The sequence below is a fragment of the Bos javanicus genome, chromosome 2 (assembly GCF_032452875.1).
Source record: "Bos javanicus breed banteng chromosome 2, ARS-OSU_banteng_1.0, whole genome shotgun sequence".
Classification (NCBI taxonomy): domain Eukaryota; kingdom Metazoa; phylum Chordata; class Mammalia; order Artiodactyla; family Bovidae; genus Bos; species Bos javanicus.
In genome coordinates, this window is record NC_083869.1 from 20,970,119 (window position 1) to 20,984,506 (window position 14,388).

Below are 14,388 nucleotides of genomic sequence, written 5' to 3' on the forward strand. Positions count from 1 at the left end.
CTAGGTACTTGGGGGTTATAAAGGAAGGGGCACTTTGGGGCCTTTGGGGTGTTGGTAACATTCTACTTTTTGACTCAGTGTGGGTTACATGAGTGTTTTGGGTTATAGTCTTTAAGTAGTATACATCTGTTTGCTATATTACCCATTAAAAAAATAATTCTAATCTCTTTCCCCCCCTTACTTTCTGATTCTTCCTCTACATCTACAGTGCTTCATAGAGAAAAAGAGATGTTACAGTGAGACTACACAGAGAACAAGCAATTCAGTCTTTAAAAAACAAGATGCTTACAATGTATGTTCTTGAGAATTTGTTGAGAGTGAAACATAACATTCGAACCTATTTCCCTCTTAACCCTGGCCAGATTAGCTAAAAGAAACCTCTGAATTGGTAGGAGTATATGGAGCATAACACCCATAACACCTTCCCCAGTGAGGGAAGGACAGGGTTTGATGCGAGTGGTAGAAAAAGAGAGCACTGGAGTAGGCTGAGCACCATTTCAGTGGACAGGACAGGAGGCCTGGGCTAGGAGCCAGGGAAGCTGTTACAGCAGCCTGTCAGGGCTGCCTGCTGCCTACATTTGCATCATTCAACAAAGGACACCAGCTTTCCTCTAAACTGCCTGATGGAGCACGTAGGACACTTCTGTAAAGGATGGAGGGTGAAATCTTGGACTACCTGGTACTGCATCATCTTCCTTTCTCCCATCCTCCCATCCCTAGAGGGATGTGCTTTTAATAAGCACTTAGGGTAACTCTCATGCAGGTGGCTTCTGGCACTGGAGTACCACTTTCCAGAGAAACTCCCTGAGAGGAAGACTCACTGGTGGCACTTGTTAAAATTCAAAATTTGATGCCTCATACTAGAGAACTTTTTTTTTTAAATGAAGGCCCCAGGTAATTTGAAAGGAAGTTTGGCAAACAGCTTTAGAGACTTTTACTTTTTGTTTTCCCACAATACTTATATTTGCATTTTGAAAAAATAAGTACTTTGTGGAAAAGAACATATTACAAACCCGAACACTTTTTCTCTAACTCAGACTTCTCAGTGCTGCAGACCCATAGATCTGTTTATGTGACATCTCTCCTTGCAGTCATGAAAATATCTGAGACTCAGCCTGTTGAAATCAATTGAAATCACCATCTCCCCCCAAATCTGACTCTTTCAGTGTTCTCCACACCTCAGTGAACATTGCTTTCCATCCACTGTGCCTGCCAGATATCCTGTCATGACTCCTTCCTCTCCTTCAATCCCCATCCGTTCCTCTACTTTACCTAAATCCATTCTCTAGACCTATTTCACCTCCTAAATTGTTCCATTTTCCCCACTTTTCTCCATCTCCTTGTGCCCATCCCAATCCACTTGAACTACTTTGGTCCAAGACTGACCTTGTTCATATCTCCACACTGCAGCGGGAATAATCTTTTCCAAACACGGATCTGATCAGGTTAAATCCCTACCCCATTTTGTTCTCAGTATGGCCAAGCAAGTCCTGCTTAGTCTGGTCTCCCTGCACAGGGCTCTAGTCACAATGACTTCCTTTCAGACCCTTGGGCTTGCACTGTTCATTCCTGACAAAAGGCTGTACATATATTGTTCCCTCTGTTTTCTTTTCTCCTTTCTTCAGTTTCTCATCCTTCAGATCTGTATTCCAGGCGACCTCCTCAAGCATGCCTTACCTAACTTTTCTGACCAGATCAGTGACTGACTCTAAGCTCTCAGAGCACCTATCTCTTGCAACTTTCATTTATCTATCTAAATAAACGTGGCTCGCTTATTTGTTGAATTAGATCTTTACAAATTCCTTTGCCTAGAACAGTTTGTTTCCTTGCTCATCGTCTCTTTGCTTTTCACTTCCTTAGTATCTATTGCAGGACAATTTTTAGTATTAGTATTTACAGCTAAAACACACCTCTGGCTGTTCTTGCCTTAGCATTTTCCGATCTTTTGAACATTTGCCTCTACCACAACACTTATTTACCTTATATTGTGTTTTTTTTGTTGTTGTTATTGTTTTCTCAAAGGTTTCTCTCTCTAGTGTCAGTGGCTTTGCTGTTGCTGCTGCTAAGTCGCTTCAGTCGTGTCCGACTCTGTGCAACCCTATAGACAGCAGCCCACCAGGCTCCCCCATCCCTGGAATTCTCCAGGCAAGAGTACTGGAGTGGGGTGCCATTGCCTTCTCCGGTCAGTGGCTTTAGGGCAGCTATTTTACTTATCTCTGTATTCTCAGCACTTAACACATGGTCTTGTCTTCAATAAATATTTGTAATGACTGTTGGAGCCTTAGTTCAGCCATATAGTGCATATGCTGATCTTTCTGCTTCTAATATCTTCTCTCACTTTGCCTACAAACTCTTTACCACTTGATACAGAGGAGGCAGTGATATAGAGGAGGATAGCATTACTTTCAACAATATATCTATAATTTTTATTCAGTTCCTTTCTCTTTTCAGTTTCATTTGAAAACTGATAATTACCTTAAAAGGTTATTGGAAAGGTTAAAAAAGTTAATGATCTAATTAGTACTCCTCTGTCTCTGCCTGTCAGGTCAAATTTCTCCTGTTCTATATCAACTACCTAAGGTATTTTGTCTCAGGATTAGGTTTTTGGAATTTCTTGTACCCAGTTAGCTCTTTTGTTTTCCCCCACCTGTTTTTGTCCTCTTTTCAGTAAGTCTTGATGGATCAATTAAAACTAGAAAACAAATCATTAGCAAATAGAAAGTATCTCTTCCTTGTTCTCTTAGAGAGATTGTCCTGAGGTGAGGAGCTGTATTTGCAAAACTGCACAGGCCTTTCATTTATTTACTTTAAATACATACACATATCCAAATTCTTTTCCCATTTAGGTTGTTATATAATATTGAGCAGAGTTCCCTGTGCTATACATAGGTCCTTTTTGGTTATATATTTTAAATATAGCAGTGTGTACATGTCAGTCCCACACTGCCTAACCGTCTCTCCCCACTACCCTTCCCCTGTGGTAACCAAAAGTTCATTCTCTAAGTTGCCTTTTTTTTAAACTTTAAAATAAGAAAGGATGAAAAACAAAATGTTTAAATTTCCATACCAAAATAAGTGAAATGTTTCATTTTCTTTTAGATATGTAATGTGTCTTACCCAGAGCATAAGAAGAAACTTTGGTTTCCTTCCCTTCACATTTACAAATCTGTAACTAAACATTTTAGCAGTTAAGCAACTCTACAGTGAACTATCTGGTAGCTTCCAGTATAATAAATTATTCTTACCAACCAAATACTTTGCTTTCTTTTCATAATTTACCTGTTTGGTTGTCAAAGTTTAAACATAGCATAATACAACGATTATACTCTTTAAAATACCATGGGCACTTAAAATGTGTATATAACTGAACAAAATAGAAGTTCCATGAAAAATGTTTGAACACAGGCGTAAATCGTGACAAGAGCTTATGCTGAAGTTTCTCTATGCTTCTCCAACATTACCTTGTGTGATTCAAGTACTATTTGTTACTGAGACTTGTCACTCTCAGTTGACTAGTAAATTTAATGTGCTTTAGCCAACGTTTAAAATCTGAGGCAAATAAAACCTAGGTGATTTATTCGTGGGCCTAGTACCAAGACCTGCCAAGGAAGTGTTCTTAAGCGTTTTAAGATAGAAAACTCAGTTTATGTTGTTAAGCCACCGGTTTGAAAGCAACATCCTCGGGCAGTTGACGTTTACCACATAATGGTGAGGTAAGCGGCCCAGTCATCAAAGGACCCTTTTTCAAGTCCATGAGTCATAAGTCTCAAGCACTCCTGGAGTCCAGGCTGAATTTCTTCACTAGCTTGGTTGGGAACCCGTCTCTCCTAAGCTGTGTAGTTAACTGGCTCCGTTGCCGGCTGGATGACAGCTGATCCCGCACTCTTCAGGGCGGGCTCGTGTCCAGGTGCACCTATCTCCACCGTCAAACCCACTCCTCTCTCTCGCGGCGGTCTAGGGCCATCCGGACCAATTTCGGGGGTTTTCTTTAGCCAGTGAGACTTTGCAGAACAGGTTCCAAAAGAAAAGCAGGAGGCAGAGGAGGAGTAAGAAGTAATTATTGGTAAGAGTCAAAACAAATGACTCTCCACCTGTGAGACGCGACGACGAGCACCCCATTTGGCTGCAGAAGCCACAGGGATGCACAGACCGCCTCCCGCCAACCGTCTGCCTCTTCCCCCAACTGCCCACCCTCGTCACGGTCACGTGATGAGGGAGCGGCGCGCGCCGGCCACGGCGCTGATTGGCCGGCGGAGGGAGCGCGGGGTTTGATGGGAAGGAGTTGGCCGGGCCCATATCTCTGTCACTGGCTGGTGCTGTCCGCTCTGGAGGCGGACTGCGGGGTGGTGGCTGAAACTGGCAGAGGTGGACGCCAGCGCCGGGCTTTGCCCGTTTCTACTTGAAGGTAGAGGGTTCAAAATGAGGGTCATTGGGAAGGTTCGGCAGAAGGGAGGCGCGCTGAGCTTTTCCCTGGGAAATACGCTGCCGATTATCTCGCTTGCCTCTCCCAGGCGCCTCCGCCTTATGCCGAGTGGCCTACCAGTTCCGCGGCGGCGGCTAGTCGAGCTCCTGCCCGGCTGGGTGCTGACCCCTTCTCACCGCCTGATCCCCTTGGTTTCCCGGTCCAGTGGCTGGGATGGCTCTGGAGTGTTGGAGACCCCTTTTTGTCCCCGGAGGGGAGTTGGTTCCCCAGCCTTTTTTCAGAGATTCGAGGCGGGGGTGGTGGTGCGGTGGCTGGGTTGAGCGGCGCACCATCCCTTTGGCCCACCTCTCTGTCCGAGCGAAGGGTCAGAAGGTCCTACAGTAAGCCATCGCTCTGCGTGGGTTCTACCCTTGTCATCTTTTGCTGAGTTGTGCAGAGGCGTCGCGAGTGGGAGAGATCGGGAGGGACCGAAAACTGTCAGTGTCATACTGCTCGGCCCAGGCTTGTGGGCGTGGATTATGTGCTGCTTAGAGAAGCCTCTCTTCTGCCGTTGTACTTATTTGAGAGATGGTGGGGTGAAGGGAAGGGCGAGATTGCGTGGGTGTCATAGGCCTGGCAGAAGAAGAGCAACTCTAAACCGCATCAATAGTTTTAATTCCTGAATATTGTGTATGGGGATTAAGAGAAAGTTGGGATTGGTGCTCTCAGTTTTGCTGATGGTGCTCTCGCTGTACTAAGTAAAATCTATGACTCACTGAATTTTCCATTTTCCGTTTTTCCCAGTAGGCTTCTGGTTTGTGGTGCCCATTGTCGACTGTTTTCTCCTTTCTCTGTGGCCTGGGTGTCACTGTTGACAAAATTGTCACCACACAAAATTCAACAGCAGTTTGTGTGGTTGTGAGTAAGCTTCGTTTCAGGGATATGTTCAAACTGGCAAGGAATGCTAATTTCTTGTCCTCAGCAGCCCCCGTAGTTTAGTTTTAGGAGAATCAAGTTGATTTTGAACACATTTTTAAACGAGTGATGCATTTACAATTAGAATTTCAGTTTTTCTGTCATCTACTGGGATGAGCCCAATACTGTTAAAAACCTTGGTGTTCATATATTATTAACTTGAAAGAATATAAGGAAGATATGGCTTACAACAGGTATGATTTGTTATAGAAATCTTTCCAATCAAATAGTCATTTTTTTGAGTAGTATTTAGTTTAGAATGACTATTGACTTACCGTGAAGACTAGAACTTAATCATTAAATAATAAAAGTACACTTTTAGAAGTGTACTTCTTTTCAGTAATTTTATTTTTGAGCAATAAATGTGGTTTGGGATATTTCAGAATTGTCCTTTCAGTTAGGATATTTGGAAGTTAGAGTTCTAGAACAAACCCTTTTAATCTCAAGTTGAATAGTCCAGTGTGTTATAGAGGTTTCTATTGATGGTGACTGAATAGTTTTTACTTAAGTTTGGAACTTGATAAAACTAAACTTCCTTTGCTGTTAAAGGCCCTATAGGGTTATTTTAATGGAAGAGTTGTTAGAGTATTTTGCTTTATTTTTTATATTGGAGGAAACGAGAGCAATACACTTTCAGTTTAAAATGCAAACTAATTTTGTTTTCCAATTTTAAAATTATGAAACAGTTTCTTTATAAGAAAGTAGAAAGAAATGTGTTCCATATGAGAAGTACTGCTGTACTACATGTGTTTTCTGGTAATAGTAGTAATAAGTTCTATAGTTTATTATACACTTCATTATTTGTTGAACACTGTGCCAAATAATGTATGATTTCATTTAACTTATGCAACAATTATGTGAAGTGTATTTTCACGGCTAAACAAATGCTGAACTGAGGCTTAGAGAGTTTAGTTTATCCAAGATCACATAGCTAGTGTGTGGTTGAGTCATATTTTGAATCCAGACCTTTTTTATTGCCTTATTTCAATATGACTTGAAGTAAGCTGAAAATTTAAGAATAACATGTCTCAAGATTTTAAATTCTGACACCTAAACCTGAGTGTGAATAGCAGTTAGTAGAAAGCATTCGAATAATATGGTGGGCATTGTTATTTATTGAAAAACACATTAGATGCACCCAGCTCTTATGGTCATGTCAGGTCCCATTATATCAAAGTGGAAGGAGACTCTTTGTACATGTTCATAGAAGAGTTCTTAGAATAGGCCAGTTGAGATTGAACCATCTGTCCACTCAAGGGCAAGCAAATCGATTTATGCTTCAGAAAAAAATGCTAGTAGTTTGATTCTCATGTATTTTCCCTGTGTTGAAAGGAAGCAGAGATGGACTGGAGAAAGGCAACACCCACAGCAGTAAAAAAACAATTTGTGTTGAGAAATTAGGATGTGTCAGACACTGTTGTAAATCCTTTAGAATGCTTTTTAACATTTGAGAGGATTCTTATCTATCACTGTTTTGCAGATGAAGATAATGAGTAACTGAGAGGTTAAGTACTTCATTTGCCCAAGGTTTCATAGTAATGTTAATGTTTCATTAATACCAAAACAATTCTCAAGCAAATAATTGATGTGAAAGTTGGTATTAATTGTAGTATTATGCATATATTTCATATGACATGTATTTTAAAAGTGATATGCAGTAAACAAGTAGAAGTAGTACTGAAGACTTCTTGTACCAGTTCTGCCCCTGCCTGGAGGTACATGATTTTGGCACATCATTTAGCTTCTCTTCCGTATAGACTTAAGCATTCAAATTTAATCAAATAAAGGAATTGGGCTACATGATACACTGTACCAATCCTGGATCTTGTGTTTATAACTTTCCACTGCAGTAAGCCTGTTTACCAGATGTTTGAGAATGTCTGAGGTGCTTTTACGTACAAATAATTCAGTGTAATCTACAGAAAGATTTTATTTCTGATTTTGAGTTATTGGAAATAACTTGTTTATTTTTTTGGCCTTTTTTATTGAACTATAGATGATTTACAATATCATATAAATTGCAGGTATGTAACTTAGTGATTTACAATTTTTAAAGATTATTTTCGATTTATAGTTATAAAATGTTGGCTATATTCCCTTGCTGTACAATATATCCTTGTAACTTATTTGTTTTATACATAGTAGTTTGTACTTCTTAATCCCCTACCCCTAACTTGTTGCTTTTTAAAAAATCAAAAGTAAAATACTGTGTCTGGGTCTTCTATTAGTACTTACTGTCTTTGGGAAGTTAGTAAATTATTTCACTTCTGTAGCCTCAGTTTCCTCATTTGTAAAACAGATTGATAATAGTATCTAAATGACAAAATTTATGAAAAACATTTGTTTTATGGCTTGCTAGAAGATTGAGTACTAAGCGTTTAAGTATTATTGTCATTAATTTCAAATGTTAAAAAATCTAGTTTATGGTAGCTATAAACTTGGAGGCACATCACTCTTTCAAACCAGAATGTGTAGGTCAGTTGTATACAAATCACTGTCCTATACACTATGCATAGGTGGGATAATGTATACTTTGAAAGTATACAAGTTAAGTGGTTCATCTGAATCTTCCCTCCCCAGTCACGTGTCTTGGTGATTTTTAGCATATATGGTTTTAAGATCTATTTAATGTCTTAGCTTAGAAATTTTTAGTTTTATTCATTAAAGTTCCTGCGTTTCCTACAACCACATTTTAGAAATTTGAATACTGAGTTACTATTGAAAGATTAATAATAATATTTAGATTGCAACTTAAATGTGACTTTATAGCATTGATTACATTTATAAACTGCAGAAATTTTTAGGATAGATGATAGATATTTCTGTCCATAAAAGTCACTTTGTATGTTTTATAATTAGATTTTTTGTTACTTCTGTAACCAAGAAAGTTCAAGGTAGGCATGCCTTATGCTAATTCCAACCTAAAAATAGTATTTCAGAGTGTATGTACTTCCTTGGTACTGGCATTATTTTGTGATTACATTTATGGGTTTAAAAAAATGTAAGAATTATGGCCTAACTTTTTTGCATGGAAATGAAGCAGTTTTATATTGGTAGAATATAACTGTAACCTTGTAAAAATATGTAAGTTTGAAAATATAATTCAACTATTTGAATTTAAAAGAATTAAAAATTATATAATTATTGACTGGTAAATTGATTTAGGTTATAATATTGCTGATACATTTTTTAAATGTATGGTAATATTTAATATAGCTTCCCTTGTGGCTTAGTGATAATCTACCAGCAATTCAAGAGACCGCCTGCAACACAGGAGATGCCAGTTTGATCCCTGGGTTGGGAAGATCCTCTGGAGAAGGAAATGGCAACCTACTCCAGTATTCTTGCCTGGAGAATTGCATACATTTGAGACTCATAGAAAAACAACCAAAAGATGGGGATAGGAGATACAACTGCCTGACATGACACTTTAACTAACTTGAGGGACTCAAACAGAGTTTCAGAGAGAAATGCTTATTTGGGTGTTGACTGGTTCTGGACAGATCAGAAGTCTGAAGATAGAGTTCCTTTGGGTAATGTTTCTTCTGAGTTATTGGACAAATGACTTGATTTCTTTCTACTTAATTTTCTTATCTGTAAAATGGTAGTAATGAAGATTATCCTGTGAAAAGTGATACTACTATTAACTTTAATGTACAGAAAAGAAAATTATGGCTCAGAAACATTAAATGATATGCTCATTGTCACAGGTAGCCTTGTAACCCTTATTTTCTTACTCAGAATCCAGTTGACTTTCTATTATTGTAAAGTGATGTTATTTCTGAACATTGTAGAGCACCCCTAACTCCAAATAACTAGTTTAGTTGGGAGACAGCTAAATGATAGATACGGCTGTATTTAAGAATGTAGAATAAAAGTATAGCAGAACTTTTCTTGTAAGAACAACATAGAGGACCTACTTTAAGGAACAGAAAATTGCAAAGTGGTATAAATATACACTTTTAAAATGCCTTGCTACTTAAAAAGTCCTTCCAGCATTATTTTCACTTTTAAATATGTTCTGCCTTGAAAGAAAGATTTTTTAAAAGGTGGACTATCTGCAAGTCTATCTGAATTAAAATCTCACATAAGTGAAATCCAAGGAAATTAATATTTTATAGTATTTTATTTATTTTATAGTATTGCAGCATTTAAATTTTATAGTGAGTATGCTGTATATTTAACTTAAACTTTAAAAATAATTTCTTTATTTCTAGCTGTGAATTCCTTTGGACAACTGATGATATTTATTATTGTGCCCAGTTTTTACAAATGAAAAATGGGTGGATTATTTTCTCGATGGAGGGTAAGTTAGTTTTCTTTACAACAGTTCCTAGTCTAATGTAAAAGTGTCCCATCAAGTTATTTGTAAAGATCTTTGTGGTGTAAACTTGAGTAGTAGTTTAATATTATCCCTAACTCTATTTAATTTTTTTTTTCCTTCTTGTGAATTTGTTTTTTATTTGGACTTTAATGGTTATACTTGCTTTATAGGTGCCTCATGTCTCTGTTTAACAGGATTATTTCACTTTGACTTACGAATTATTTTTATTTCTCTCTTTATACCTTCATGTACAAATGATTATTTTTTATTGTTTTCATAGCACCTAAATTTCAGTCTTACTTGAAAGATAGTTGAAATTATTCTATGCAGTACTTAATGTTTTTATAGGTTGTATCTTTTTGCTTAAAGCTTATCACAAATATTTACTGAAGTGATACTAGATGTACTTTTAGGAATTACTAGGTTAAACACAATTAAAAATAGAGTTTTATTTTATTGGCTAAGTCTTTAAATTTAGGGTTATAAAATATATTGGTAAATGCTCTTCTTTAAAATAAGGGAAGGTGATGTAGTCTAGGACAAACTGCTTATTTTTTTTACTCCTTTTTACCGTAGTAACGGAATCTAGCAGTACTTGATATACAGTTTAGTTTTTGAACTATTGCTGGAACTGCTTTGCTTTGGATTGACGTTTTATTGATACTGTCCACCCCACCCCCCTTTAAAATCTGATAATTGAATTTATCTGTTCTTCCTTTATCTTTCTTGTTAGGTTGAACCATATGAAATTACCAGTCTTCAACAGTTCTGACTCCATAAACAGCAATTTCATATGGTTTAATCTAATATTAACAATTCCTGTGGGTGCTGCAATGAATTGATTATCATTACCCTGTTAGATGGTTGAGTATATAATTAGTAATTATTTTTTCAAGTGTTATGTGAGCCATTTTGGCTGATTTTTATTCTAGGTGATATAAAAAATGTCTCTGAAAAACAAGCTCTGTTGTAATGAAGTATTCTTAGATGCCCTTTAAAAATCTGATCTTCAGAAAAGTACTTTAGGAATTCAGAATGAAGGTAGCTTATTGATTTTTGACCCCCAGCATCCTAAGTGAACTTATAGCAATAGTAGATCAGAACATCTTTAGTTTTGAATTTTTAAATAGAATTTATAGTTATAATAATTTAATATAATTATTTAGAATTAATAATTTATAATAATAATATAATTCTTTTGAATAATCATATCTAAGAAAATTTTCCTTAAAGGAAAATTTAAAAGAATTATCTCTCAATAATTTCTAAGTATGTTTGATTGGGGTTAACGAGAGTAAAAATTGAGCTACAGAGTTGAAAGTACTTTTGGGCCTAAAAATAAGTTAAATAGGAGCATCTTATTTCTTTAGTCTTGTGTAACTTTGTTTATACTTATAATTTTTATTTAAATCTAAATCTCATTTGTAAATAAACAGGAATACATATTACTTGATAATATTGAAAAAACTTAGTTTTGGATTAAAACGTTCTTTTATGATTAAAAAAGTCAAAGTGTTTCCAAGTTAGTGATAACAAGCTTTAATGCTGTCTCCTATTTCTGTTTATATAACAGACGAAACCTTCAACTGTAGAGGTTCTGGAAAATATAGATAAGGTATGTTCTTTGGCTCTGGGGTGTTATCTAAATATTATTTTAGTATATATTACTTTGGAGACTAGATCTGGTATGGGAATTTAGAGGTGATATACAGTAAGCCTGAGAACGTTCATGTTAAAGTCCAAAGTCTTATCAGTGACTTAAGAACTCTGTGTCAAGTAATAGTGTAAATCAATGTTACACCATCATAGATAAGTAGATTATAAAATAGTCTGAAACTATTTATATCAGCTTGCAAACTTCACAGCTTTTTACAGTTTCTATCATAAAAAATACTTATTCCTTGGAAATATTGAGAATGATGAATAGATTGAGGGAATCTAGTATGGATCACTGTTTCAATTTTTATTAATCCTTTTTATAGTCACTTTTTGTTTGGCCTTATACAAAGAGAGTTACTACTTGTTTGTTTTAACAAATACTGAATATTGGTGCCAATTTTATACCTCTTGAGCTTTGCTAGTTTGATAGGTTATCAAATATTATTTTTAAATATCTTCCATAAAAAGATTTGTCAAATCATTATAGGCATTTTAATATATTTTAAACTTCATTTTTAATTGTCTTTTCATATTATGTTCTGTTTCAAATATCAAGGTATTATATTTCATTGAATTTTAAGGGTTGTTTCTCTGTAACTTCTCTATCATGTTAAATTTTTTTTAAACAGTTTACTTTCTTTATGAATTTTTCTCTTCACAGGAAATTCAAGCATTGGAAGAATTTAGGGAAAAAAATCAGAGATTACAAAAATTATGGGTTGGAAGATTAATTCTGTACTCTTCAGTCCTCTATCTATTTACATGTTTAATTGTATACTTATGGTATCTTCCGGATGAACTTACAGCAAGACTTGCCATGACACTCCCATTTTTTGCTTTCCCGTTAATGTAAGTAAAATATTCTTTTTGTTGACTTTTCTTCTTTCTGACTAGATAGTTTTAATATAGTCAGTTTCTTTTTATTATGAAATATAGTACTGTTGCAGATTGAATAAATTTCCTTTTTTTTGCAGTTTGAAAACTGTTTCTTTAAAAAAGTAGAACAGTTGTTCTAAACTTTTATTTACAGTCCAGTGTACTTGAGGAATATGACCCAGTGACATTTGTAATAATGGTTCTATATGGTAATCTTTTTGTGATTCTCTAATAGATGGTCATGCTTCCTAAGAGTATTGGGCATGGAGTGGGCATTTCTGATTGTGGGTAATGGTAAGTGAGGGAATGCTTATAAAACAAAAAGAACAATTGCTCCAGTGATTCTGAATGTATTCCATTCTCCTGCTGTTCCCCTCTTTTTAGTAACTGCTATAAAGCAATTGACTCTTATTATAGAAATATTTTGTAATATAGTACTTTACAGGAGATGAGTCATGATTGAAAATTTTGACAGAAAGTTGAGTGAAAAATTTGTTCAGTCAGCAAATGTTTATAGGTACCAATTGTGTAGATGTTGGATTATTGTGGTGTATGGTACACAAAAACACTACACCTTTGTCCATAGATCTTAGACTGCATACATTAACTTAAGTATAATGAGTATTATGAGAGTGTCAAATGGTCTGGGAGCATTTGACAGGATCCCTAACACAGTCTGGAGTGGAGGTGGGGGTCAGAGAGGTGGAGGTGGGGGTCAGTCCTTTGTTTTCTTTATTACTGCTGCCACAAATTTAGTGATTTAAAGTAATACCATTTATTATATCACAGAAGTAAGTCAGAAGTCCAGGTAGTTTGGACTTTTTGCTTAGGGTCTTACAGGTTTAAATCAGTTATCAGCTGGCCTGGAGTCTCTGGTGGGAAGAATCTGCTTCTAGGCCCAAACGAGGTGTTGCCTGACTTCTGCTCTCTCTGCCTCTGATTTCCTATTTTGCCCTTGATTGGGAGAAACTTCTGCTTAATGGCTTAGCTGGTTATATTAGATCCACCAGGATAATCCACGTTAATCTTCCTATCTTAAAATCAATTGAGTAATAATTATATCTGCAAAGCCCCTTCATCAGTTCAGTTCAGTTCAGCTCAGTCCAGTTCAGTTGCTCAGTCATGTCCGACTCTTTGCGACCCCATGAATCACAGCACGCCAGGCCTCCCTGTACATCACCAACTCCCGGAGTTCACTCAGACTCACGTCCATTGAGTCAGCCATCTCATCCTCTGTCATCCCCTTCTCCTCCTGCCCCCAATCCCTCCCAGCATCAGAGTCTTTTCCAATGAGTCAACTGTTCGCATGAAGTGGCCAAAGTACTGGAGTTTCAGCTTTAGCATCATTCCTTCCAAAGAAATCCCAGGGCTGATCTCCTTCAGAATGGACTGGTTGGATCTCCTTGCAGTCCAAGGGACTCTCAAGAGTCTTCTCCAACACCACAGTTCAAAAGCATCAATTCTTCGGCGCTCAGCCTTCTTCACAGTCCAACTGTCACATCCATACATGACCACTGGAAAAACCGTAGCCTTGACTAGATGGACCTTTGTTGGCAAAGTAATGTCTCTGCTTTTGAATATGCTATCTAGGTTGGTCATAACTTTCCTTCCAAAGAGTAAGCGTCTTTTAATTTCATGGCTGCAGTCACCATCTGCAGTGATTTTGGAGCCCCCCAAAATAAAGTCTGACACTGTTTCCACTGTTTCCCCATCCCCATTTCCCATGAAGTGATGGGACCGGATGCCATGCTCTTCATTTTCTGAATGTTGAGCTTTAAGCCAACTTTTTCACTCTCCTCTTTCACTTTCATCAAGAGGCTTTTTAGTTCCTCTTCACTTTCTGCCATAAGGGTGATGTCATCTGCATATCTGAGGTTATTGATATTTCTCCCGGCAATCTTGATTCCAGCTTGTGCTTCTTCCAGTCCAGCGTTTCTCATGATGTACTCTGCATAGAAGTTAAATAAGCAGGATGACAATATACAGCCTTGACGTACTCCGTTTCCTATTTGGAACCAGTCTGTTGTTCCGTGTCCAGTTCTAACTGTTGCTTCCTGACCTGCATACAGATTTCTCAAGAGGCAGGTCAGGTGGTCTGCCCCTTCATAGCAGTACCTAGATAACTGTTTGTATAACCAGAGAATGGAAATGT

General features: G+C 37.0%; 1 protein-coding gene across 7 annotated transcripts in view; it reads left to right on the forward strand.

The window, feature by feature from the left end:
- The first annotated feature begins 2,776 nt into the window (after positions 1 to 2,776).
- Positions 2,777 to 14,388, forward strand: part of LNPK (lunapark, ER junction formation factor) — a 99,444-nt gene continuing 87,832 nt past the window's right edge. For 4 of the 7 annotated variants that reach the window (XR_009739926.1, XM_061434760.1, XM_061434755.1 and 1 more), the window contains exons 1-4: positions 4,264 to 4,405; positions 9,595 to 9,683; positions 11,275 to 11,316; positions 12,022 to 12,209. Coding sequence is in view for 6 of the 7 variants with exons in the window: in XM_061434760.1 (XP_061290744.1) it covers positions 9,657 to 9,683; positions 11,275 to 11,316; positions 12,022 to 12,209 (257 nt within the window). In the remaining variant the exon portion in view is untranslated. Of the gene's footprint in view, positions 3,908 to 4,263; positions 4,406 to 7,373; positions 7,402 to 9,594; positions 9,684 to 11,274; positions 11,317 to 12,021; positions 12,210 to 14,388 lie in introns of those variants that run through there. The other 3 variants (XM_061434734.1, XM_061434744.1, XM_061434725.1) reach the window with 3 other exon arrangements.